This window comes from Syngnathus floridae, chromosome 2 (assembly GCF_059516105.1).
Source record: "Syngnathus floridae isolate MCC-2025c chromosome 2, RoL_Sflo_1.0, whole genome shotgun sequence".
Classification (NCBI taxonomy): domain Eukaryota; kingdom Metazoa; phylum Chordata; class Actinopteri; order Syngnathiformes; family Syngnathidae; genus Syngnathus; species Syngnathus floridae.
Genome location: NC_142414.1, coordinates 18,074,822 through 18,101,805, shown reverse-complemented (window position 1 = coordinate 18,101,805; position 26,984 = coordinate 18,074,822). Strand labels below are relative to the sequence as shown.

General features: G+C 42.1%; 1 protein-coding gene across 3 annotated transcripts; it reads left to right on the top strand.

The window, feature by feature from the left end:
* Positions 1 to 388: 388 nt before the first annotated feature.
* Positions 389 to 26,706, top strand: vps13d (vacuolar protein sorting 13 homolog D). 3 transcript variants are annotated; one of them, XM_088361738.1, is made up of 71 exons: positions 389 to 664; positions 757 to 861; positions 1,453 to 1,631; positions 1,707 to 1,784; positions 1,859 to 2,049; positions 2,195 to 2,275; positions 2,522 to 2,638; positions 2,831 to 2,935; positions 3,236 to 3,406; positions 3,593 to 3,693; positions 3,780 to 3,948; positions 4,093 to 4,194; positions 4,302 to 4,494; positions 4,628 to 4,810; positions 4,931 to 5,061; positions 5,167 to 5,221; positions 5,337 to 5,519; positions 5,627 to 5,757; positions 5,834 to 5,966; positions 6,054 to 8,288; positions 8,350 to 8,498; positions 9,209 to 10,258; positions 10,420 to 10,510; positions 10,616 to 10,742; positions 10,836 to 11,016; positions 11,139 to 11,321; positions 11,675 to 11,789; positions 11,902 to 12,118; positions 12,208 to 12,379; positions 12,598 to 12,701; positions 12,952 to 13,176; positions 13,251 to 13,546; positions 13,715 to 13,848; positions 13,951 to 14,106; positions 14,185 to 14,347; positions 14,504 to 14,578; positions 14,656 to 14,862; positions 15,212 to 15,301; positions 15,537 to 15,677; positions 15,765 to 15,890; positions 16,112 to 16,186; positions 16,286 to 16,388; positions 16,537 to 16,689; positions 17,157 to 17,292; positions 17,392 to 17,439; positions 17,636 to 17,786; positions 17,906 to 18,122; positions 18,210 to 18,454; positions 18,533 to 18,724; positions 18,801 to 18,927; positions 19,263 to 19,405; positions 19,599 to 19,729; positions 20,015 to 20,190; positions 20,343 to 20,466; positions 20,690 to 20,925; positions 21,007 to 21,109; positions 21,248 to 21,405; positions 21,470 to 21,578; positions 21,925 to 22,095; positions 22,191 to 22,295; positions 22,431 to 22,580; positions 22,676 to 22,825; positions 22,945 to 23,041; positions 23,262 to 23,410; positions 23,646 to 23,780; positions 23,859 to 24,026; positions 24,173 to 24,305; positions 24,836 to 25,031; positions 25,193 to 25,324; positions 25,402 to 25,642; positions 25,845 to 26,706. In XM_088361738.1, the coding sequence occupies exons 3-71, from the start codon at positions 1,535 to 1,537 to the stop codon at positions 25,974 to 25,976; spliced, it is 13,044 nt and encodes a 4,347-aa protein (XP_088217864.1). In that variant the 5' UTR covers positions 389 to 664; positions 757 to 861; positions 1,453 to 1,534; the 3' UTR covers positions 25,977 to 26,706. The 3 variants fall into 3 exon arrangements, with proteins under 3 accessions (XP_088217864.1, XP_088217855.1, XP_088217847.1); XM_088361729.1 differs by having other exon boundaries at positions 11,139 to 11,363; positions 16,289 to 16,388; XM_088361721.1 differs by having other exon boundaries at positions 11,139 to 11,363.
* Positions 26,707 to 26,984: the final 278 nt, after the last annotated feature.

The following is a 26,984-nucleotide window of genomic DNA, read 5'->3' as shown; positions in this document are numbered from 1 at the left end:
TGTCATGTTTGTGGCGTTTATATTATTTACATTAAAAAAGTATATTATTGGAAGCCACTGTAACCTTAATCATAGTTTTAACTAACACTATGCTGGAATGTAGGAAAAGGGCTTGGCAATACTGATGACAACGAACAGTTCTTAAATTCAAATGTGACAAAAAGTTACTGTGTGCAAGAGAAAGATGTTTGTACTGTTTTGTAGCGTAACTCCCTTCTGCCACAGTATATTATATACATTTTTAACGTATTCATTAAATGTATGTATACTTTTATATGTATAATTTATATTTTTTATTTGTGGCTCATTGAAATGCGTGAGAAAAGTCAGTCACATTCCATCATAGAAGAAGACAACGACGAAGAAGGTTTGTTTTGATCACGTGACAGGAAGTACAAGTTGGAGGTTCAATGGTTATAAAATCGTGCGACACAAACCTCAAATGTGATCTGTGTTTATTTGGTGTCGAATAACTGTGTTTTCTATGAAAACGTAATGCTTTTGTAATATATAGTGTTTTACTTTTCCGGCCCAATGATTAGTTGATTTGAGGGTGGACACTATTTTCTTAAGCTACTTTTAGCTTGGTAGTTAGCTTTGGCGTGCTGAGTACAACCTTGCCCTTTCCTCAGCCACCTTGGCTTTGGACTTGTCTTTTATCTCTGTGCGTTTGGTTTGTCTCGGCTTTTTTTTTTTAAACCTGTCCTCCTTTGTCGGTATCTGTTTGGCTTCATGCTGTGTTATTTGTCACTTTAGTGCATCCTTGTGGGAGCGACAATTCTGTCAGCTCCTTGACACTGGCATTCATCAATATGGATCAGCGAAGGAGCAATTGATGGAAAGTAACAACTTCACTCAGGGGTGAGTTAGTCATACCGTTTTGATTAACTTCATCATTACCTGTTACCAATCCAAGGTGTAAGCAGGACAGGCTACGATGCGGCGTGACAGTGAGCTAACTAAAGACTCGGAGCAAATAAGAACTAACTCGAAGAAGTCGTCTTTTTGGCGGCATTTTCAACATGTTTCTTCGGGTTGTTCCTCGTGCAAGGACACACTAGGACGTTCTATTTGAAATTTATTTGATCGAACACGCCAAATAGATATATTAAGTGTCCATTTGTAAGATATATAACGACGCCTCCCGAAGACGACATGCTAAAAAAAAAAAAAAATAGATGGATAATAAGGAGGCTGAGATGGCAGAATTTTAACGTAATATCCTCATGAAGCAGCAGAAAAGTGGTTCATCGCAATAAAACAACAAATCACTACAAGTATGTTCTTCTGGTGTGTCCTTTGTGTTGTTGGGTGGACAGAGAAACTCGAACATTATAGACATGTCTTATGTTCTGCTACAGTAGTTTGAACAGTCTATTGTTATAAATGTATTTTCAATCAAATAACCATTATCATATTTGATATTGATGTCTTTATCTTTCCGTTTGTCAGACATTTTGCCCCTTCCCCCTGAGAGCTGTCATTTTGTCTACATCGACGTTTTTGGGAGGAGCGGCATCCCTGAACCAACAGGATGTTGGAAGGCCTTGTCGCCTGGGTGCTAAACACATATTTGGGGAAATATGTCAGCAACTTAAACACAGATCAACTATCTATAGCCTTGCTCAAAGGTATTTTTGTAGGCCTGTCACAGTTTGTATTCACCCAAATGGCAAATATGAACGATGCTTATTCCTGCTTCTTAGGCGCAGTTGAATTGGAGAACTTACCTCTGAGGAAAGATGCCCTCAAAGAGTTCGACCTGCCCTTTGAGGTTAAAACAGGTGAGGATTATAGTGTTTTCCTTTGGGTTGCTTTTGAAGGCTCCACGATCACCGTGATCTTTCTTGTCTTTTAGGCTTCATTGGAAAGATCACACTTCAGATCCCTTTCTACCGGCCTCACAGTGACCCTTGGGTCATCTCCATGTCCCAGCTAAACCTCATTATTGGTCCCGCCCATTTGCGGGAGTATGACGATGAGAAGGAAAAAGAAGAGCAGAGGACACGCAAGAAATATCTCCTCAAGACTCTTGAAGACAAATTCAAAGTATTAAAGATTTTGATGATTTTCGTTAGATTTTTTGTTTTTTTCTCCAAACTTTTTTTCTATGTAGAGAATATTCTGAAATTCCGAAATGTATCTTAATTTAGTTGAATATATTTACTATATATTTTTTCTGTTCTTCCTTTAGAGTGAGTGTGAACAAAAAGGAGAGTCTTACTGGTACTCTGTAACTGCATCAGTGGTGACAAGGATTGTGGAAAACATTGAGGTACAGTAAACCAATACAAAATCAAACTCTACCTGATGCTTGTAATACAACATAATAGTTTCAATTTACTTATTAAAAAAACCCACATGAGTTTTGGCATAGAGATCAGCGGCAAAAAATGTCAGTGTTGAGTGTTATCTGTAAAAAAAATTCTGGTACTAGCTGTTGTTGGCACTTCAGCAGAAAATATACACAATTAGAGTTTCTTTTTTATTGGACCACTCTGGTTTTCTGATTATTGTTTAGCTGAACATCCAAGATGTACACCTGAGATTTGAGGATGACACGTGCAATCCAGAGAAGCCCTTCTCCTTTGGAGTATGCGTCAACAATATTTCTGCTCAGAATCCCTCCAAAGATAAGGCAAGTAGTGTTTGATTTCAAAGTTTGCTATCAATCAGGCTGTTATACTGCAAATGGCTGAAAAAACTGTCTTTGGCTCTCCTTTCTCAAACTCATAAAAAGATTGCTTTTAAAAAAAAGATATGGAATATGTCATGATTTAGTCCTGTCTGTAAAAAAAAGTATAAGTAATGTATGTTCCCCTTTTCATAGGCATGGACTCCGTTTCGGCAAAAGCAGCTCGAGATAGAAGATTTTAGAGTCTACTGGGATACAGAATGTGAAATGCTTGCAAATCTCCCGGTGAATCAGATCCAGGTCAGATTCCAACCAAAACACACAAACAAACGTTTTGGTATTGCAAAGGGTTAGAAAATGTCAGACGTTGACTTAGGTTGGCATTGTGCCAGAGATTAACGTTTATTTACTAAGCAGCTTTACTCTGTCTCGTATCTGTTTAGAGTCCTTAGATCTGTGTGTGCTCTTTACCTTACTCTTTCTTTAACCACGCAGGAAAGAAAATTGTTTTCACAGTTATATAATGCGGAGTCACATATGGAATACACTTACCCCCACCACCTCCCCCCACGTGACAATTTATGTTTTGGGAATGTGCAGGAAGCTATGACCCAATGTATGAAGACGTGGGAGCACCAGTACATCTTTGAACCAGTGTGTGCCTCCGTATTGCTCAGAAGAAATGCCTCCAAGGAGCCTCTGAGGTTCCGACACACCCCACGGATTCAAGGCCACGTTCAGCTGGAGACTATGTTTCTACACTTATCTCAGGTTGGCATCATTACATTACCCGGCTATATGTGGTGTACTCACTTTACGTGAACATCAACAAAAACCCCAATTTGCAACACTAGTCTTTAAAATATTCCCAGGCGGTCTCCCATCAATCCAATAGTGCTATAAATATAAAATGCAATGTCAGCATAAACGTGATGATCTGAATGTGTGTCCTATCAGGTTCAATACCAACAGGTCATGGCATTCCTCAAAGAACTATACCGCTGGGAAAGGGAAATGCTTTACAGAAAATGGAGGCCCAACTGCTCCGTCTCTGGAAAGTAAGACTCAGAGACTCCGTGCGGGAAACCGTTGGCACTAAAGCAGTAGATTCTGATTTGTTTACACATTTAACTTTTTCTCCAAGCTGCAGACAATGGTGGTTGTTTGCCATTGAGGCAAACCTAAGTGAGATCAGGGAACAGCGCCGTCGGGGAAGTTGGACCTTTGCCCTCCAGCGGGCACGAGATGCCCAGACTTACACCAGCCTGTACTTCAGAAAACTCAAAGGAGTCCCACTAAGCCCCCAAGAAGAGGTACTACACCTTAACCGACAGTCCTCTAAAATGTCTGATTAGCTTAAATATTTAGCACTCTACTGTAAAAGAGTGTTGTACTATCAAAAGATGTGACTCAGCTGTGCTTTGTATTTTCTGTATGTACCTGTCGTCATCAATTAGAGTGAGATTGAGCGAGTAGAAGAAGAGCAGACCTTGGAAGAGCTCCAGAGTCTCAGAGAAATCGTCCACGACTGGTTTCGAAAACAGGAAGAGATTGTTGAGGTAAGACTAAGATGATACGACTGACACAAGAATTCACAAATATAACAATATAAGTGACATTTTTCCTCAAAAAATGTTTTCCACGGTTCCCCCCCCCCTACATACAGAATGTACGAGAGACGACTAGTGAACCCCTGCCCTGTCCGCCCACTCCATCCATCCCCAAGAGTGGGAGCTCTGGTATGATCCAGTACCTGCAGTCGTGGTTTCCGGGCTGGGGGGGCTGGTATGGAGATTCTCTGGACCCTGACAGAGGCCCTGAGGTGCTTCTCCCAAGCCCATCCTCCTGGGATATTCTGGGTGAGATATGGGCTTTTTAATACCTGCCATTGTGGCCATGTCCACTGATAAATGGAATAACGATTGTCGTCATCCATCACTCGTAGAACTGATCGCAAACTGACTGCTGATTCCGATCTTCTATTTTCTCCAGCAGAAACAGATGACTTGTTTGATCCACTTGAAGACTCCCACACTTTGAACACGTTTACCAGGAGAGATTACCTGTTTGCTCGGCTGGAGTTTTTACTGGAAAAAGGTGGAATTACACTCTTCCATCAGGACACTAAAGACAAAATACCACATGAAAGTGGAGTCATCCAGCTGGAGGTTTCAGGTAAGAAAATAATGTGAATGTAAAGTGGCGACCCCAATTATTCTGTGCCAGGTTTGTGCTGATTTAGAGCAACTCCAGCAATTAAATAATCACCTCTTTGCTGTCATGACTGTTTCACAGAGGTGAAGGTGGTTGTGGAGTCTTTGCCTCGCTCAGAGTCTTCTCTACTGTCTGTAAAGCTGGGTGGTTTATTCCTCAGAGACTTGACCACCCATGACACCGTCTTCCCTGTACTGGTGTCTCCAAAAACGGTAAAAAAAAAAAAGCTAATGGAGAAAACCTGGCAGAACACAATTTGGGTGGGTTTCAAAATGTACTTTGTACGTTTGTGCATGACATGATTTTGTGTCTTGCAGGACAAGGTTGTCATTTCTGTTAACCAGACATCTGGGCAGCCCAGCAGCAATTCGGGTAAAGCCTAGGTTTCGTCTAATTTAGTATAAATGTTTGAATAAAAGCGTAAACTAAATGTTTAATTTACTCTATACTGCGAATTCAATGTTGTTTTTGGGGGTTTTCTTTCCAGGCAGTTCAAATGCAGAGAGCTTTTCCTCTCCAGTGTTTGAAATGCTTTATGAGCGTAACCCTGTAAGGTCTAAGTTTGAGAGAAGATTGGAAGTGAACACGAGCCCACTAAACATAATCTACAACCCACAAGCAATCAAAAAAGTGACTGAATTCTTCTATAAAGGACGAGTTCATTCCTCTGGTAAGTCAGTGATACCTACATTTCAACATGTATACTTTTTTTTTTTTTTTTTTTTTTTTTTTATGACGGTAATTGAATAATGTAACAATCATTTTTCCCCCCCCTAGGTTTTGGCTATCAGTCAGAGTTAGAGCTGAAAGTGGCAGAGGCTGCCAGGAGGCAATATGACAAGTTAAAAAGACAGACCAAGGCAGAAATCCGACAAACTATTGATCAGCTTCTTGTTGGAGAATTTATTGTAAGTCTGACACACTGCCGAGAGTTGTGACTCAAAAGACAGATTATTTCAAAGTTGTTGTTGTTATCTTGTCTAGGAAAACAGTAAACGTTGGACTATGAAACTGGACATATGCGCACCGCAGGTCATTTTCCCAGATGATTTCCAATCAGGAGATCCAATGTTAGTTATTGTTGATCTAGGCAGGATTTTGCTTACCAACTCTCAAGGTAAGTCCACCAATTATTTTACGCTATATCACTTGCTTCTGATTTAATTTCTAAATAGTTTCATTTTTGCATATCTGTTCTTTGAAGATGACTCCAAAGACTGCAAAATAACCCAACCTGAAAGGGAAGATCTGAGTGATGAGGAGTACCAAACACCCTTGGCCACTCCACCAGAGTCTCCTCCTGAGCTTGACGTGCCTTTGAAAGACTGGCTAAAATGTCCTGAACTTCCCAGCCTCAGATCTCCTGAGAGTACAAAAGCCTACAGTAGAAAGCTTTACGAAAGATATTCATTGTCCTTCAAGGATCTGCAGATCATGGTCGGTCGCTACAAGGACAATTGGAAAAACCTTCAAGAGAGCGAAGTAGGGCCGACTCACGTGGTGGAGAAATTTAATGTGTTGTTACAACTGGAGCAGAGATTGCGCTATACGTCAGATCCCCAGCTCCCAGGGGCTGTGCTGTCAGGAACCCTCCCAGATCTGAAAGTCCATATCAACCTAGAGAAGATGACAGCTTTGAGGAGTTGTCTGGCTAGACTAAGCACTCCGGACGGGAATTCAGACGAAGGCCAAGATAAGGCGTCAAAGTCTCCCGACCCGCTTACTCTTCGCCATGAGAAAATCTTTCAAAGAGAGGACAGCTCTTGGAAGATCCAAGGTTCAGCCAAGAACTTAACGCAAAGCGTCATGACTTTAGAGCAGCACACAAGGGAAGTCTTGGTAGAATCCCGTCTACTGTTGGCTGAATTCAAAATAAACTATATGCAGCTTGGGGTGGAGAGCGATGGCCGCTACATATCTGTTCTCAAGGTCTTTGGCACCAATGCCCATTTTGTCAAGCGTCCTTATGATGCAGAGGTCTCGCTTACTGTCCATGGTCTTCTTCTTGTGGACACTCTACAAACCTATGGCTCAGACTTTGACCTGCTAGTGTCATCTCATAAAAATCTCAGTTTTGATATCCCCACTGGCAGTCTTCAAGAGAGCCAACCATCTTCCCCGATGTCATATGAGAGCAGATCTTCAGAGCAACCGAGTCATCTCACTGAGTCATGTATGCGCACAGATAAAATTGCAACCCTCAGTTCCTTTCTCAAGGATCAAGAGGCCCTAATTAAACTCGAGTACCAGTTTGTGAGCTCAGACTGCCCTTCCATGAACTTGGATAGCTCCCTTCAGGTGATAACTATGCAGGTCAATAACTTGGACATCATTCTGAACCCTGAGACCATGGTGGAACTCCTTAAGTTCCTTCAGAAATCTTTCCCAAAGGAAGAAAGCGCTTGGACATCATCACAGCAACCTGCAACACAACCCTACCCTGAGGAAGAAGATGGAACTTTTCAATCAACATATGACCAGAACAAGGAGCTTACTGTCGAGATTCATCGACTTAACCTTCTTCTTCTTCGAACTGTCTCAACGGGCGCCGTCTTGGGTGCTGAGAAGAAAGGTTTGAAGATTGCCACTGCCAGCATCACCGGCACCAAGGTTAATGTTTCCTTAGGTAGTCGAATGGACATTAATGGGTCACTTGGAGCTATTCAGTTGGTAGACTTGACCCAGGAAGGAGGTCGAAGCCAGTTTGTCGTAAGCATCGGCAATGCAGAAGATGTCTCAACTGATGAAGTTCTAACTTTGCTTGCTGACAAAGAACTTTCTCCTTCAGAAGCTCTGAATTTTCACCTTCTAGAGAATTTCCAAGGGGACTGCACTTTAAATCTACATATGGCATCTTTGCATTACAACCACTCAGCCAAGTTCTTGACGGAGCTGAGTCTTTCTGCTAACGAGGTGGAAGACAATTTCCGCTCGATGTTGAAAAGTGCTGCAACCAAAGTGTCAACAGTTCTTGCCACAAAGACAGCAGAGTACAGTGGCATGTTTTCACTCTTTGAGACTCCCTCGCGAAGAAGCCGAACACAGAGTTGGTCTTTTCCATTGGAGGATGAAGAGGATATTTCCATGGAGGAAACTGAACCCACCATGGACACATTCTTTGTCAAGTTGACCCTAAATATAAACATTGAATCACCAGTCGTGTCCATTCCTCGCAAACCTGGACACCCTGAACTGCTGGTAGGGCACTTGGGTAGCATAACTATCCAGAATTTCAACACTGGCCAACATTCTGACGGGGAGAGACTCCAAGTTCTTGTCAAGGACATTCGGCTATACTCACTAAACACAAGTCCTTTGGTTTTGAAGAAGATGCAAAGAGCGGGAAAAAATGGCAGCATTTCACCATCCCATACTAGAAGTCATGATGAGCCGCAGTTCACACGTCATGACTTTTTTGAATACCTCAGCCAAGGAAAAGGTAACTGTTAAAACTAAAAACTTCAATGTAATCTTACTAATCTATTTTTTACCCCCACTAGCCTTCCATATATTGAAAGACACCACCATACAGTTCACGCTGGAGAAGGCTCCCATCAATGATGATATATATACTTTGCTCAACTCCAAAGAACCATGCAAGAGCACCGCGTTGCTGAGAGTTGAAGGAAAATTTGTCAAACCTGTTCAGGTACATACTTCTTTAAAAGAAACAACAGTGGTATGTCGAAGGTCGACAACAATCCGTTCTGCAATCCAGGTCTAGCTTTGATTTGTTTCCCATAGTGTTCAGTGCCATTGTAATTTATTCAGAATTAATTATTAACTGGACTGACAATCTTATGAGTAAGGTAGTTCTCAATTTCTGAACACAATCGGCTCTGAGAGAATGTTTGTAAGTGAGATTGATTGTAAGTTGAGACGCATTGAATTTTGATCTGATGAATAAATTCCGACAAACAATCAAAATATGTTCCCTGTGGCGGACTGGGGTAAATCGCGAAAACCCCAAAAGTCAATTTTTTTATTTCACGGAGGGCAATACCCCCGCAGCCCCCCTTCTAGCTCCGCCAAACTACATGTTTTGAATGAGCAGTCTAATATTAATCCGTTAGAAACAATAAATCACTATTAAAATATATATTGTGCCTGTTATGCATCTCATGAATCATCTTATTTTAGTGTAAATATAAATCAATTATCCGGGTAATATAAAATGTTAAGATTAGGCAATACATATTGTATGAACTAATTATCATCCAAATGCTTTGTTGATATTATTAGATGAATTCCATTGTGAATGGGCCACCTTGAAAATATAGAATGATGATACAGAATTTTGCTTTTGATAAAATATCTTGAATTTATTATCCCTATTAAGATTTGATTCTTTGCTTGTAGGTATTCCTTTGCAAGGCAGTGTACGAACAGGTCCTCCAGACACTGGATAATTTATTTCTCATCGAGGAGCAACATGTCACCCCCAGTCAGCCACCAACACCCCCGCCACCAACTCCTTCCTCCACCAGACCTCACCGCTTTCCTGACCCCCATGGAGGACTCTTTGCAAAGGATCCTCCCTACATCAGTTTATCACACTCAATCCTCTCCTCTCCACTGCCCCTACAGTCTCAAAAGCCAAGTTCTGACTCTCCTGCATTTACTCAGCTGAAAATAACTGTTCATGTAGCAGAATTGCAGGTCCAGCTTAGTGCTGATCTTACCCAGGGCTCCCAAGGCTTAATCAGTCTCCAGTTCCGTGACCTGGTGGGCGACTTCACAAAAGAGCATCCACATTTGTTAGAGGTCCAACTGATCCTGCGTTCAGTGCTCATGGAGGACCTCCTGGAGCAGAACCCTGAGCATAAACATCTCATGGTGTCCCGTGGAGCGCCAAAGCCTTTCACATTCAGTACAAAAGAGTACCTCTCTCAAAGTTGTCCATCTTCGTCCAATGCCTTATACCCAGTTATGCCTCGCTCTCTTCCATCCCACATGGAAGAGGCCCAGAATGTCTTCCAACTTTACCAAAGGCATGCCGGTACTCCTTCAGCAGGTCATCGCAAATCTAAGAAAGATCCAGACTGTCCCAGCACTCCACCACCCTCCCCTACTCATCCCGCATCCTCCCCACAGCCGACCTCCGAATTTGATGAGTCATTAGTTCACATCAACGTGTTGCTGGTTGACCAGAATCACCCAGAGTTCAAAAGCCGCTACGGCAGCGTAGGGCGAAGCATCGATATCGACTTTAACTGCTTGGACGTATTAATCACATTGCAGACCTGGGTGGTCATCCTGGATTTTTTTGGAATCGGCTCCACGGCCAATAATCATGCAATGAAGGTGCCTCCGAGTTCCCCTCAGTGTGTGCCAGGACATCCTCTCGATGAGTCAGACATCATTGAGCAGGACCCAAACGAAGTTGTCAACACCAAATTGGACCTTAAGGTATGCCGATAGAAATGACGTACACTTGATTGACCTTCATATACGAATTAGACAAAAGAGTGATATAATAAATATCAAAACATTGTGTTTGTTAATACTACTGCACTGGGCAGACTCCCCCCCAACTCACATGTCTTAACGGTATGCATTTGAAATTGCAGGTTCATTCCTTGTCTGTTGTATTGAACAGAGAAGGCAACGAGCTTGCGCGAGCCAGTGTGATAAAATTATCGGCACATCTGGAAATGTTGGGTATGAAAAACCTTTAACGATTCACTCACTGAAAGATTCCCAATCCTGTTTTAGTGGTTGATTATTATATATATATATATATATTTTTAATCTTCTACATTTCAGAGAGTAACCTGGTATTGACAGGCAGTTTGGGAAGTTTGTCCTTGAGTGATCTAACCCCACATGGCGAGCTTTACCGGGAACGTTTCACCACATATGGAGGGGAGGCTCTAATATTCAATATCCACAGGTAAAGTCCATATCAAAGTAGCACAATTTCTTTATACAGTCCTTAAATTCATTAGTATTGGAAAGGTTTGATCACCATTGAATTTTATTTCAGATATGGTATGCCAGATCCTTACCTGGAGCGTGAATATGACATCAAGGTGTCTTTGCTGATGGCTTCAGTGCAGTATGTCCATACGCAGCGCTTCCAGGCTGAGGTAGTGGCCTTCATACAACACTTCACACAGTTACAGGATGTGCTCGGCAGACAGAGGGCAGCGATGGAAGGCCAAGCTGTAAGTATCACCTGTCTTCCATCCCAACAATTCTTTGTGATCAATCATGGGATTACTGTGGGTTAAGCAAAAACACTGAAAACTTTCTGACTCTTGTCTTTCATATCTTGCATCTCTTGCAGATACGGGACCGACCACAACGGGCATCCAGAGTTCTGCTAGATATCGAAGCTGGCGCCCCAGTCATAATCATCCCAGAAAGCTCGACTTCAAAAAGGGTCATTGTTGCAAATCTTGGCCAGCTGAGGCTGCAGAACTGCTTCTTACACGCTGGGGCCCGTGGCACTTTCTCCGCCCGAGACAAGGTAGAGAAAATGACCATGGCACATGCCTTTTTCCCGTCTCTGGTGAGTCAGTCCTCAATCGTCGATCCAAGCATTTCCTCCAATTCTAACTCGTGACTGACCCCTACATATGGTTGTTTCAATAATGGACCTGACATCTTTATGTGCATCCTGTTTGAGCATGTGTGTGTCTTTCAAATGAGTAAGTGTGGCATGAAAGCAAAAAAGTCCACTCTTTGGGGACTACTATAGTTTTCTTTGAACCAAATTTCAATATCAAGTTTCCATTTGGGTTCTGGATCTGACCTACTAGTTATTGACACACAACTTCATAACTCAGTTTTCACTATCACTGTTGTTTCATTTTGAAAAAGGAGCCTACACAAAATGCGGCTGCATGGTCTTATGAGCAAAAAGGACAACAAAGCTCCCCCAGCAGCGCACAGTCTAAAGGAGCTGAGGAGAAGGGTAGTAGCCCCATCGCTTCAGGTAAGCATCCCTGGTTAGTTTGGAAGACAGCACTTTAATTTTGTTAGTTTTGGCTTTATTGCCTTTCTCTGGGCAAATCAAACAAAACTTGAAATGTTTTTTTTGTCTTCAGAAGCCCATGTGTGTCTTTTGGATTGCATTGCTCTGGACCTGCAGCAGATGGATATTTTTGCTGCAGAGCATCTGCTCTGCCAAACATGTGACCGAGGTTGTAATGCCTCTGAAACCTCAGATGTTATTTTCCCATCCTACTGTGTACGTCGGATGGGAGGAAATCTGCTGAAAGACTGCTGTCGCCTCCAGCTTAAAGTTGAACGCAACCTGGACAGGTGATTGCCACTTAGCAAACCGGTTTGACCAAATCCTGAAGGATAAACTAATGTTTTCAACGTGTGCTTGGGTTACTTGCTATTTAAAGTGAGCTGAGCCACGCAGTTCCCGATATGACTATCTACGGTAGCCTGTCATCAGTACAGTGCTCTCTAGATCCAGAACACTACCAGCTGATTCGAGGGCTGCTGGAGAACAATCTCGGCGAGCCCGTTGAAGAATTTCTGCGACCTTTCAACCTGCAGGACCCCAGTACCTATGTAAGACAGCAGACACACATCCACGCCAATCAAGGGTCAATCAATCAGGGTCATATGCACAAAAGTATTTTTTCATGATGACATACCTGAAGTGTCAACAAACTGTCAGTGTCCAAGTTAACTTTTGTCAGATATTTGTTTATTATTTTGTTACATAAAAGTTATCTTAATGCAGAATGAACATGACGGAACTAATCATAGATGGTGTTTCTCCTCAGACGGTGTTAAGTGGAGATGTCTTCACCAACTTGTCAATTCTGGTGGATATGATGGATGTCAGTCTGGAGCTCATAGACAAATCGCACAAACGCTCACTAGCAAGGTTATTTTTTACAGTTCTATTATTGCTCATTTTGAATTATTGACCTACTTAATTTTTCAGAGCTTTGGGGCTGTAAAACTGTTATGAATGCATAAAAATCTTCAATTTAGCTACGTAAATAATGCGTAGTCACATTTTTTTCTTTTTTTTTTTCTTATTAATGACCACTTTTTAGGCTTTGGAAGTAGTTGAAGCAACCCCCTCCCTTTTTTTAAAAGCCATATTTAGTTGCCTTTGTTAATTATTTCAGATTTAACTTCATGAAATCCAAGCTGCTTTTTGAGAAGTTCTCCAATGACTCCAAATCAGTCAATCTGGTCTCTCACTCACTACTTGCATATGACACTCGGAGCACTGGACAATACGAGAGCACTGGTGGTCCCGACGGGACCAGACACAATGTATTCGACTGCATTCTCCAGCCTTCTAAAACTGGCACAAACCAAGCTTCTCTGCAACTCGAACTGCATTACAGGTGCATAACGCTATGATAAATAAATCAGAACTGAAGACATTTTTTTGGTGTTCTAACATATCATGTTGTTACAGATCAACACGAGAGTCATCCTGTTTCACAGTTGTCCTGAACAACTTAAGAGTCTTCCTCATCTTTGACTGGCTGCGACTTGTGCAGGAATTCCTGCGGTTGCCAGTAAAAAAGACGACAGGCGGTGCTGAGAATCCTCAGTGTTCAAATAACGTCAACGTTGACCTGGAAACAAATACTAATTCCTTCACAACTGGGGCTGTCATACCGAAGAGGGTCAAGAGTGGTGTGGTGACCAAAAGGTCCACAGTGCCCGTTACCAACAATCGCTGCCTGGAGGTTAAGGTCAATGTTACAGGTCAGTCATTGACGTGGTAATATTTACTACTTGATGAAAGATGGAGCCCAAATCTGCATTTCAGTATAATACAACTGCATGATCCTGGGCATTCATCCTCATACTGTATAGTCATTGATTTTGGGGAAAAAAAAATCTCTTTCTCTCTCTCTCTCTCTCTCTCTCCAGGCACTGAATTTGTCATCGTAGAGGACTCAAGCTGCCTGGATACCAACGCCATCATTCTTAAGGGCACCACTGTTCTCACCTACAAACCTCGTCTGTTAGACAGGCCCTTCTCTGGAAGCCTTGCCGGCATAGAGGTAATCCCTCTTTCGAATAGTTGAAAGTGTACAACATAAAAAAAAAAAAAAATCTCCATGTTCAGAGAGTTTGTTTATTCTGAGCCATTCCTGTACTTTCAGGTGTTCTCATGCCGTCTTGGCAATGAACAGGAGACCGCATTGTCCATAGTTGATCCAGTCAACGTTCAGGTAGAGCTGTGTGGCAGCCCCACTTACCAAAGTAGCTCAGGTCTACTTGATGCCTTCAGCGTGGAGGACATCCCTCCCTTGCTGGAGGTCAGGAATTAAGTTTCAATTTTGCAGAATATAATGACTTAGTTCTGTTGGCATAACAATTGGTTTGTAATCTCGCAGATCCAGTTTCCTGTTCTGGACATCCGACTATCTTACAATGACATTCAGCTGTTCTTGGCCATAGCCAAATCCATCCCTACTGTAAATCCTCCACCAGCCTGTGACACAGTGCCTCTTGACACACCCAAAGACTCTCACAAGAAGAAAAATGTTGCCCATATAGGTATGCAAAGTAGTGTTTCAGTTCACCTTTTTTTTTTTAAGCTGCTACTATAATTATTGGTGTGAATATGTTTCGCTCAGTTTCTAATGAATCGGTTGGTTTATACTGCAAACAGATTTCTGTATGTCATTTTGAAAATGTATTTTGTTTCCACAGAAGGACAGCTGATTCATTTACAAGATCTTGGGTTCAGGAAAGAGGACTGTAAAAAGGCCCTTCTCCTTTGTAAAGGTGAATTTGACCTCTGAGAGATTTGCGAACCTTGCTTCAGCAGTGTTCAGGTTAAAAACTCATTTTGGGTCTTCTAGGTCACCTGGATCTTGCTGCAACTTGGCTGCTAGAGAATGCTGACAATATTGCAGGCCGGTCCAAAGAACGTTCCAGAAGTGACTCTGGTTCTTCCAGCCAGGCTGCTGCTCTGTCTGGTGTAGAAGTAAAGGCAGAGAGCATCTGCATTTGTTTCATTGATGACTGTTTGGATTGTGACATACCACTTGCTGAGCTCACCTTCTCCAGTAAGTCTTAAGATACGACATTGTTGAGTAGTAGCGCGTCTGTCTTGCAGTCATGTGGAGTTTGCAATTTTTCTCCAGGTGCTTAAGCGTCTATTATAAAAACATTTACATTTAATTTGATCTAAAATCCGGATTGACTGGCGACTGCCTGTTATTCAAATTCAGGTGGGATAGGCCATAAATAACATCTGCTACATAAAATGGACAGATTGATGTTTAAGGATAATAAAAAAATTAAGTGTATGTTGCACATCACACACAAATATGAAAAGCAACGTAATAATTATGTACCTCAGACCTTAAATGCTTCAAGTGCAAATTGTCACCTGCATGCTGTTTGATATTACAGGGCTTAACGTTTTGCAGCGTATTGGTTCCTCCCAGGAAGGCACTGCCAACTTTAGTCTTTCAGGAGACTATTACAACAGAGAACTGTCAGGTAATTGGATCATGTTTTTTTTTTTGTTTTTTTTACGTGTCTGTGTTTTAAAAGCAAACAAGAAGAATTTCGGATTGAATACAATTTCGACCAAATCTTTTAAAAACAAGTCTGAGTGAAAGTTTTATAGTCAACATTCCTTGTTTAGCATTTTAGAGTAACAGTGCAGCTGTATGGACTATTTAAATATTAATTGTGTGCTAACGTCAAATGGCTCATCTGTTGTGTGTGACAGGCTGGGAGCCCTTCATCGAGCCCTGGCCTTGCTTCCTGTCCTGGCAAAAGCAAGAAGCAAGCCGATTGCATCCTCCCCGTCTCAAGATGGCTGTTAAAGCCAAGCAGCGACTTGATGTCAACATCACCTCTGTTCTCCTGGGTGAGTCACAGCAATAGCTTACTGATTATTAAAACTAAATATTTGAGTTGCACAACCATGTTGTATTTTTTTATTTGGTTGATACAGAACAGTACAACACAACCAAGACCTCCTGGATAGCAGACTACTGCAACAAGGAAGCACAAAGTAGTCAGTCTTCACCCACCTTGTCCTGGATAGGCTCCTCAGTTGACCCGCCTACCTTTGGACCAAGTGAGTTAAAATGCAATTCAATTAAGAGGACAAGAAAAAAAAAGGTTTAAATCTTGGGTAGGTTTTATCAGTGTGATTCCTCCCGCATTCTCTCAAGAATTCTTCACGGAATGCTCCAAATTGTCCTTAGGATTGAACCTAACCCCAATGAAGATAAGCAATGAAGAAAATGGATGGATGATGTCTATCTTTGATCATCTTACCTGTCTATCTTTTCCCAGGTGCTCCCCTTTCCCACCTTAGAACTCGTAGCACTGCCAGGTTGACCAGCTTTGATCAGCAAACGGACTCCAATGGTACACTTCACAGTTTAGTGACCCAGATCACTACAAGCAATACTTTAATGTACACATTTTACATTAATGTAATGCACATGCCATTTTTGTTTACAACACTAGTAAAACTTTCCAAGAAGAGGCAGCCGTTTGTGCCATATGCTCTGCGCAACCATACAGGATGCACAATGTGGTTTGCCACGCTGACTACAACCCCTACAAGGTTGGTGGAACTACTCCAAGTGAATGAAACAATGAAATGCTATTCAGTTTGTTTTTGGAGGCTCCAGTATGTCCCAAAACTGCCACGGAGAGAAGACTTTTTACTAATCACCCATCCCTGGCTAAAGTTCTTGACGTGTTTCTTTCAGAGTGGCACTGTCTCACAGCAGTAGTGCAGACTCTATTGGAGACATCCACGGACCTGGTAATGATGACAGCCACAATGTCAGTCAGTGGCGAGAGGTGTACCCCGGTGAGGAGATTCCGTTTGAGTTTGAAGCACGAGAGAAACTTCGCCATAGGTACATTTCAGCCAATATTTAAACCTTCTATTTACTGCTATTACTGATAAATTTATCTTAAAATGTAAATTAAATTACAAACAAAAAATTTAATTTACACATATAGTGATGTCTGAACATAAATGAATATTTTTTTTAATACACTACTGTAATGGGTATCTCATTTCAGTAGAAAATAATTACAGAAAAAAAATCATAAAATACCCCAAAGTCAATTAATAACCTGTTGATTTCAGGGGGGGGGGGTAGGCAGGCAGTGTACTAAATACAAAGTCAAACATCCTTAAAAATGAAAGGCAGTTCAGCAGATTGACACCTTGAATATAGTCGGTAGTTAATATGGACACCCTATTGATATAGTCATGAAAATGTTTGGCTGTGGTCGTTAGCAGTTTACAGCCCCTGCAACGTGATTGTCCGTTTTGTATAAGTCTTCATTTACAGGTTGTCATTATTTCCGTATGCAGGCACACTCATGAGCTGAAGCTGCACCAACTGCTTGTCCGAGTGTGTGGATGGGAACAAGTCAAGCCTGTGTCTGTGGACAAAGTGGGAATTTTCTTCCGGTATGCAGGTCCGGACAGGAACAACGCCTCCAACATTGTAAGCAAACATTATGGCCTCGGAATCAAGTCAAGCTGGAACATTTTCTTTTTAAATTGGAAACTCTAACCCCCGCCCCACCCCCATGCACTTCCACAGGTTGGCAGTCCTATCAGCAGGACTAACATAATTCATCCACATGTCTACGTAAGTCCAATGTTTGGTCACTGAGTAACTTTGTGTATCACTAACTGACTGCTGCTTTAGGTATTGTTTGTGATTGACATTGCTTTGAATGTCTATTTTTATATTGATGAGTGGTCATCGTATTGTTTTTGTTCAAAGTCTATGGTTATACCTATGTGTGCCATCACATGTTGTGAAAATCTCTACTTCTGCTCAGTTCTCAGCACTTCCTCCGGTCCGAGTGGTTTTCTCCATCACGATGGAGGGAAGTGCCAGGAAGGTTATAACTGTGCGCTCAGCTCTCATTTTGAAGAATCGTCTTGATGTTCCCATGGAGATCAGACTTGACAGCCCCTCTGCTCCTGACAGTACGCTACCGCTGCTCCATTTTTCATTTCCTGTACTCATTTTCACAGCCTCTACATATTCTAAAGTATTCTGTTTCTTGTCCTTCATTCTCTTAACAACTCTATGCCTTCGTCTACAGAACCAGTGGTATTGCCTCCAATTTTGCCCGGTCAGGCCTTGGCAGTTCCCCTGCACCTGACATCATGGCGGCTCCAGGCACGGCCTAAGGGCTTGGGCTTATTTTTTTGTAAAGTTCCAATCCACTGGACCACTGTGGAGCGTCCCGGAGAGATCAGCAGCAGTAAGAGGGATTGCCAGTCTGCAGACTTCGATGACACTGTCAAACGTAACTTCAGGTAGATTGACTGACTCATACCTTTTCCTTTGTGTTTTTTTAAATTCTTTGTTTACTCATATCATCTAAATTCTTTGCACTTCTTAAGGTTTTGCGTGGTCATAAAAAAGGAAAACTACCCAGACCAGCAACCTGCCAAAAAGGTCTCCAGTACCAATCAGATCTATCGACAGCCAGGTCACATAATCTATCTGTTGCCCACCATGGTGCTGGCCAACCTGCTTCCCTGTGACCTCAACTACTATGTGAAGGGGACAGCCATCAAAGGCACACTGAAACCAGGAAAAGAAGCTGTGCTTCATGCTGTGGACACCTCACAGAACATGGAGCTAGGTCAGAGAGGAGAAGAAAAACGATCTATTTACTGTAGTCCATTTTCTCTCTTACATCCCCATGCTGTCTGTATTCCAGGTGTCCTGTTAGAGAACTTCCCTGTGTGCAAAGAGCTGCTCATTCCTCCCGGAACTCAGAATTATGTTGTAAGGATGAGGCTATACGACACAAACAAGCGTCTTCTTTGCCTGACCATCCGAATCATCCTCCGGGCGCACGGGGCTCTGAAAATCCTGATTTCTGCTCCCTACTGGCTCGTCAACAAGACAGGTTAAGCTTTTAATTAATCCAGAAAGTCAGTCATGTGCAAACTTGCTCATTTCCTCAAGTTCTTTTTCTTTTTCAGGCTTGCCGTTAATTTTCAGACAAGACAATGGCAAAGTGGATGCAGCAGGCCAGTTTGATGAGCATGAATTGGCGCGAAGCCTCAGTCCTTTACTTTTCTGCTACACTGACAAAGAACAGCCCGCCATGTAAGTTTGTATCAAAACACCAGCTTATGTATGAATGTAACACAAACACAAATGCAGTTTTAGTTGCAACCGTCATTTTTTAATTGCCGCTAAATGAGTCTTATTTTTAGAAAAACATCAAAAGCATCCAAAATACTTTGATAGTATGGATCGTGCACATATGTCTTCATAATAAATCGTGTGGAAAATATAATTTCAACATCATTAACTGCTTTGTAACAAAACACAAAATGCTTCAGTTGTTTCAAGACGCATTTGAACAGCAATCAATCGCTGAAATATTTTACTACCATTTTTATCACATTGATTATTTTCTTTCTTCCGCCTAAACCCAGGTGCACTATGCGTGTTGGGAAGGGGATCCATCCAGATGGAGTTCCAGGATGGTGCCAGGGTTTCTCCTTGGATGGAGGGAGTGGAGTAAGGGCAGTGAAGGTTATCCAACAGGGTAACAGACCTGGACTCATCTACAATATTGGCAAGTTGTTGTAGACCCACTTTACCAATTACAGTTGTAACTCTAAGTTAAATATAATTGAATACATTGATAGTAAATACATATGTTGCAGTACTCCGTATTTGAATCTGATGTCCCTAGGAAACATGCATTTAAAAAAAAAAACTATGAATACTAATTTATCATGAATTTATTGTTTGTCTTTGCAACATAGGTATCAGTGTGCGCAATGGAAAAGGACGCTACAGAGACACTCACATTGTGACTTTTGCCCCCCGCTACTTGCTGGATAACAGCTCCTCACACAAACTTGCCTTTGCCCAGAGAGAGTTTGCAAGAGGAAAGGTGAAGAATTTACTGGTGTTTTTGCTTTTCTGTTATTCCCATATAAAACAGACATCTCCAGTGCTTGGAGATTTAATTTAAATCTTTGGAGCATTTACTTTTGGGTGTTTTTCTTTATGAAAAAACATGCTTTAAAGAAAGGTTTTTGAGGTGTTGGAACGGATTAATGGCGTTTCAATTTGTTTCAGTGGGAAATATTTATTTGAGGTTTATTATGTTAGGAATTAAGCTTGTAGTGTACTACTATATTATAAATAGTCCTTTTTTTATTGTCCTTATTCCCAGGGTACAGCCAACCCAGAGGGTTACATCTCCACTCTACCAGGCTCCAGCGTTGTCTTTCATTGGCCCCGAAATGACTATGACCAACTGTTATGTGTGCGCCTAATGGACAGCCCGACATGCACTTGGTCAGGAGGCTTTGAGGTCAACAAACCCAAGTCCTTCCACGTCAACATGAGGTAAGAAATATTCTGGTTTACAATTCAACTGTAAACATTATAATACACTTTAGGTTCATCCTGAAATTTCACTTGAACAGTGTATTAAATTTGTGTATGCAGATATAAAGTGTTTTATATAAAGTGTTTTATTTGAATTTTGTTTTTTAAAGGGACACCATGGGGAATTGCTTCTTCTTGCGGACAGAGATCACCATCAAGGGAGCAACCTACCAGATCTCCTTTACTGACACTGATCAGCTGCCACCTCCTTTCCGTATCCACAACATCTCTGAGGTAAGCTCTTGCTTTGTTCGATGGCTTTTTGCTTTTTGTATGAGCAAGTACGATAGAAGCAAGGTGAACAATTACCCAAACAATATCAACTTCAGGAAGAACATTTAACAGACTTAAAATGTTAATCGGTGTCAGCAAGATGGTGTTTCAGATGTATACCAAATTGGATTTTCAAATTTGGTTTAACATGGATCTTTATTCTCTCAAATTTGTGTTTCTTCAGGTTCCCATCCAATTCTGGCAGCATGGGGTGGTTGACATCAAGCTGCACACCGAGGTGAAGGCCGACTCCGAACTGGACTACGCCTGTGACGAGCAAACACTGCCGCCATACCTGACTCTGACTGTGAAGGGAGCCGGCTCATCAGAGGTCACAGCTGACATGAACTTCTTCAGAGAATACAACAAGCTCTACTATGAGAATTTCATCTACATCGCTGCCACGCACACCTTCTCACAGTAATGATTCCTTACATGAAGCCTTTTTTTCATCATTCAAGAGCGAAAGAAATAAGAAGTAATTGTTATTCTTTGATAAAGGAGTGGGGTTAGGAGGCCTGTTGGCAAGAAGCATCTGGTAACCCGTGCTGAGCTGGTGCTTGATGTGGATACAAAGACACAGAGGGTCATCTTGAAAAAGAAGGTATTATTTTTGGGTCGAGTAAAAAGTAATTATTGGGTATTAACATGATTCCACAAAACTTATTTATGTGGATTGCTGCGATGCTTCCTTAACTGAGCTCTTGACTGAAAACTCACTGTATGAATTTTTCCTTGGCAGGAACCTGGGAAGCGCTCCCAGTTGTGGAGGATGACAGGTACTGGTATGCTGTGTCATGAAGGCTCCTCACCACCTCAGAGCAAACCCGCTCAACCACGTCCAATGGACTCCTCTTTGGTTTTGGACATTGCTGGACTTGCAGCTGTTACTGACAACAGGTTAGCGCTAGTTGAAGATCTGTATGAAGAGATGTCATTCTTACAATGGTCTGTCTTAAAACAGTTTTGAGCCATTGATGTTAAGGAGACCTGACCCTCGTCGCAGCACAACCCAAACATGGTATTTCAGCTCATGCATGCTGACCTGTGGCCTTCCCCGACTCGTAGTACAGGTGAACACATCAACCTTCTTTCGCTCTCTTTTTCCAAGCGAGCATTTATCATTTATGTTGAAGTTTCATTACATATATTACCTTGTGTATATTTAATATACATATTTGTAAATGTTATCATTAAAAACAAAAACTATTCTCTGAGAGAGCATGTCCAGCATGAAAATGATGGGCTCCAAGACTGAACCTTGAGGAACTCCGCAGGAAAAATGTACAGACTGATGAAGGGGAGCCCACAACCACAGAAAAAGATCAATTTGATAAATAGGCCATCAGAGAAGAGCAATTTTTTTTTGTGTGATTGCACAATTGTAGCCAGTTATTGACTTTGTTTTCCTCCTTTCAGGTAAGGGGTGGTATTGGAGGCCTGTACGATGGAGCAGAGGTGGTGTTGGGACCAGATTCCGGACTTTTAGAGCCTGGTCCTGAACAGCAGTTTATCAACCAAAAGATGAGGCCTGGTTCTGGCGTATTGTCTGTTCAAGTTTTGCCAGACGGACCCACACGTGTTCTCCAGGTGAGAACCAGACCTGCGTATGTTTTGATTGCAGCTATATTGTAGCTTTCTGTTCACACCATGCCGTTTCACATTCTTTCTGTTTTCATCAACAGATCAGTGACTTCAACCAAAGGCGACTGATCCACAAGTCACCAAGTGCTGAGCCGGACAAGAACAAAGAGGATTTGAAAAAGAAAGAAATTGAACAGGAGCTTGAGGTAAGAACATTAACAGACACGCATGCAACCTCAGATCATCAAGATCGAAGGGCTGTCATTATCGGATACTATCATGTCTCACTCGTATGTACTATTAAATATGGACCTGACGTCCCGTGACATCATTCATACTAGGTGATAGTCAATTTGGAGGAAGGTATTGGTGTGTCTCTGGTCAACAAAGTTCCAGAAGAGCTCGTGTTCACCACATTGTCCGGTATAGATGTCCACTTCACACGTACCGCCGCCAATGAGGTGTTGGAATTGAGCATTCACAACATTCAGGTAAGATCCAGATGGCTCACAGTCGAAAGAGATTTGTGTGAAATCAGGCAGGGCACAGCAGATTGTTTGAGTGTTTGTATTCTTTTGGTTATCAGGTGGACAACCAGCTTCTAGGAACCACACAGCCAGTGGTGCTGTGTGTGACCCCAAGCTCCGCAGATGGCATTGTGAGCGAGAGCGGTCCATCCTTGCAGGTGAACTCGGTCAAAGTTACGAGTAGTCTGCTGCTTACTGATATCTTCAAGGTCAGTAGCAAAAACACTATCTTGACTCTCTGCATGAAAAAAATGCGTCGCATTTCACAAATATATCGTAATTGTGTATGCAGCCTTTCTTTTATGATGGTGTAACTTTGTGTCTACAGCATCTCATGGTAACAGCTGGCCGATTCACAGTCATCATTGAAGAAAAGTTGTTGCTCAAGCTGCTCAGCTTTTTTGGTTATGGGCAGACAGAAGCAGGTTGGTCAACTGTCTCTTTCACAAATTGATGTTGCTACTTTAATAATTGAAAATGAGAAGACCCTTAAGCACTAAGATGAACTGCCCACCTCCTATAATCGCTAACGGATTGTGCATTAATACACCACACTTGGATTTAGTCCCATCATGTGGAAAACTGACTACAGTAAAATGTTCGTGTGTGTATCGACTGGTAAAATGATCCATGTAATTGATGTAGAACTGGAGAAATTGGATGAAAACCTTCATGAGAGGCCCAATCAGGATGCTGGACCACCCAAACGCTACTACTTTGAGAACCTGAAGATCAGCCTGCCTCAGGTCAAGCTCAGTGTCCTCACCTCTCACAAGCTGCCTGCTGATCTGAAGGTAATTTTCCATTTTTTAAAATCTTCTCAGCTGCTACTAAATGATGCAACTTGAAGAGGGGTCAAATGTTTTTGCCTGTTGTTTGTCTGACTACTTTGCTGACTTCATCACTTGAGCTAAACTGTGAGGGTTGTCTTTATTGCAACTGCATTTGATGATTGACACATTTATATACTACTGTTAACTCATTTGCTTTTGCAAACAATTAGTCTGTTCTGCACCTTTTTTGCGGCAGGCTTTGAAAGGTACCTTGGGCTTCCCATTGGTTCGCTTTGAAGATGCTGTTGTCAACATGTACCCGTTCACTCGAGTGCACCCTTATGAGACCCAGGAGATCATCATCAATGATGTTCTCAAGCATTTCAGAGAGGTAAGAGATGTGCAAAGGATGCAAACTTTTTGGCTTGTAGATGTAATGCACGGTGTAATGTATATTTTTTATATAAAGGAGCTGATCAGCCAGGCAGCCCAGATCCTGGGCTCCGTGGACTTCCTCGGAAATCCAATCGGACTTCTCAATGATGTTTCTGAAGGCGTATCGGAGCTCATCAAGTATGGCAACGTGGGCGGCCTCATACGAAACGTGACACACGGTGTATCCAACTCTGCTGCTAAGGTACAGTACAAATTCACTCAGCTGTTTAGTTTTGGCAACTCTTGGCCTTTTTTTTTTCTTTCACTTTTAGATGTTGAGCTGCGTCTCATACCGAAATAGCAAAGCTGAAAAAAAACAAAGAAATTAAAAAATGGATGAAATTGCAGTTTGCAGGAACTTTATCTGATGGGCTGGGAAAAACTATGGACAACCGGCACCAGACGGAGCGAGAGTACATTAGATATCACGGAGCCACCAGTGGCGAGCACCTGGTCGCCGGCATCCATGGACTCGCTCATGGTATAACTTTCTGTTACATTTTAATCGTGCTGTCGTCTGAATTCACATTGATGGTAAATCAGCCAGCTCAGTGGCCTAGTAGTAGAGTGTCCGCCCTGAGACTGGAAGGTTATGGGTTCAAACCCCGGCCGGGTCATACCAAAGACTATAAAAATGGGACCCATTGCCTCCCTGCTTGACACTCAGCATTAAGGGTCGGAATTGGGGGGTTAGATCACCAAATGATTCCCGAGCGCGGCACCGCTGCTGCTCACTGCTCCCCTCTCCCCCAGGGGATGGATCAAAATCACATGGGGATGGGTTAAATGCAGAGGACAAATTTCACCACACCCAGATGTGTGTGTGACGATGATCATTGGGACTTTTTTTAACTTTAAATTTCATGGAACTGTTAAGCAACATGCTTGTGCTTACTAGCAACACATATGAACTCTTTCACCTCTTAATGGATTTTGTTAATGTTGAGGAATTTAAAAGCACAACCGTGATGCAAAAGAAAAGTGTTGCAGTGATTTTCTCTGTTCTCTCAGGTATCATAGGTGGCATGACGAGTATCATAACGTCAACTGTGGAAGGGGTCAAGACGGAGGGTGGTGTCAGTGGCTTTTTCTCCGGCCTGGGCAAAGGTCTTGTCGGCACTGTGACCAAACCGGTGGCTGGAGCACTGGACTTTGCTTCAGAGACGGCACAGACAGTCCGAGACATGGCGAGTCTCAGTAACCACAGGTGGGTAGAACCGCTAACCTGCGTAACATTACGTTCATTCCAATTCATTTTATTTTTGTAGTGCTACAGCTTGCTTATGGAAAGAGTTATAACAATTTGGGGATGATAGAATCAAATGTGTTTTGTTGTCACTCTGTCCAACCGTGATCTGTATTGTGCAGGCTAAGTGTGTCCCGTGTCAGGAAACCTCGCTGCAGCAAAGGTCCCCAGGGTCTTCTGCCTCGCTACTCGGCCTTGCAGGCTGACGGCCAAGAGCAACTCTTCCACCTCACAGACAACATCCAATCTGAGTTGTACGTCAGTTTGCTGGTTTTGTACGCACAGCTTTAGCACATCGTGTCACACACTTTTCTTTCCTGGCTGCCGGCAGCTTCATCGCAGTAGAGCCCATTGACAGCTACAGCGTGCTCATCTCTTCCAAAGTGGTCTACTTCCTTAAGCCTGGAGACCATGTGGATCGTGAAGCTATTTTCTTGGAGATCAAGTATGATGACCTCTATCACAGTCTGGTGTCTAAGGATCATGGCAAAGTCTATGTGCAGCTCACCAAAAAGGCTGAAAGCACCAGCAGTGGTGTGGCCATTCCTGGCCCCTCCCACCAGAAGCCCATGGTAAGACTTTGTCTTGACTGCAGCTTATGATGTCATTCACTGGGTCATGCCTTGAAGGCACATGCTTTATTAAAAGATCCCCCCGCCAACATCTTAGAACTGATTCTGTTCTGGTCACCTCATTTAGCCATGCAAAAATCACGAGTTCCAGATGTAAAGTTCCTGTTCTTAAGTTCTAATTCTCTGTATACTCACTCCACAGGTCCATGTAAAGAGTGAAACTCTGGCTCTCAAAATCTCCCAAGAGATCAACTACGCCAAGAGTCTATACTATGAGCAGCAGCTCATGCTACCCGCCAGTAACAATGAGGATTGCTTATTGCTTGAGTCATAATCAAATTGAGATGAGGGGGGTTTCTGAAGCCCCCTTAAATGAAGATGTTTAATCCACTCTGCGATTGACCGGCGGCCACTCTTGGGTGTACGCAACTGTAACATTTTGAGAGTCAGCTGATAAAGGCTGTAGCTCAAAGCTGCCTAGAACATTATTGGATGGATTAATCATGACTACGGAGAAAAGGGGATACTCAGATAGTCACATGATCGTTTCAGTCACATGACCTAACATTGCTGCGTGTATTACAGAGTTTTAATTTCATCTGTGTATATTTGTTACTCTGACTGTGTTTATAGCACCAAGTGTACATATTCTGCAGGTCTTCCACAATGATTGTGAATAAGGTAAAAATGTAAATAGGGATATTATTTTGTGTGAGGGATGAAATATAAAAAATTGCACTGACACATTTGAGTATGTGAAATGCCCCAAACTTCAATCACTTTAAGCTGCCTTCCCCATCTCTTTGCCGTGTACAACTACAAACCCACTGTTTTGACATTTCGGTAGCATCACTGTTTGTTTCTCTTCGATGTGACTGACTTCCTCATAAACTAGCATCTAACTTCCAAGCTGGATTTTTGAAAAGTCAATGAAGTGTCAGGACTTTTGGTTTAGTGTTACTTGCTGCGATGAGTTTGAGCATTTGGGGGGCATATTGTGACATGTGGATGTTTTGTAAAATGCTTTCACATGGACAAATGCAAATAAAGGACCCCTGATTTAACACTTTGTTTGCAGTCTATTTTTGTATTGAATCTTTTGGTGTCATTAACTTTTGAAGAACCACCAAAAGAAATCTATAAGTAGCATTGATAAGAGGTAACTACTTGTCTTTTTTTCCAGGTATCTGTATTATAATGACTAATTTTCTAGTAACTACTTCATCAAAATAGGGTGCAGATGATGACACTAAAAAGATAGATAGATAGATAGATAGATAGATAGATAGATAGATAGATAGATAGATAGATAGATAGATAGATAGATAGATAGATAGATAGA

Excerpts from the sequence above, each read along its gene's own strand:
- vps13d (XM_088361721.1), top strand. The coding sequence starts at position 1,535 with ATGTTGGAAGGCCTTGTCGCCTGGGTGCTAAACACATATTTGGGGAAA. Across the intron at positions 14,863-15,211 it reads TGCTGAGCTCACCTTCTCCA|GGCTTAACGTTTTGCAGCGT; the intron begins GTAAGTCTTAAG and ends TTGATATTACAG. Across the intron at positions 23,411-23,645 it reads AGCTGCCTGCTGATCTGAAG|GCTTTGAAAGGTACCTTGGG; the intron begins GTAATTTTCCAT and ends TTTTTGCGGCAG.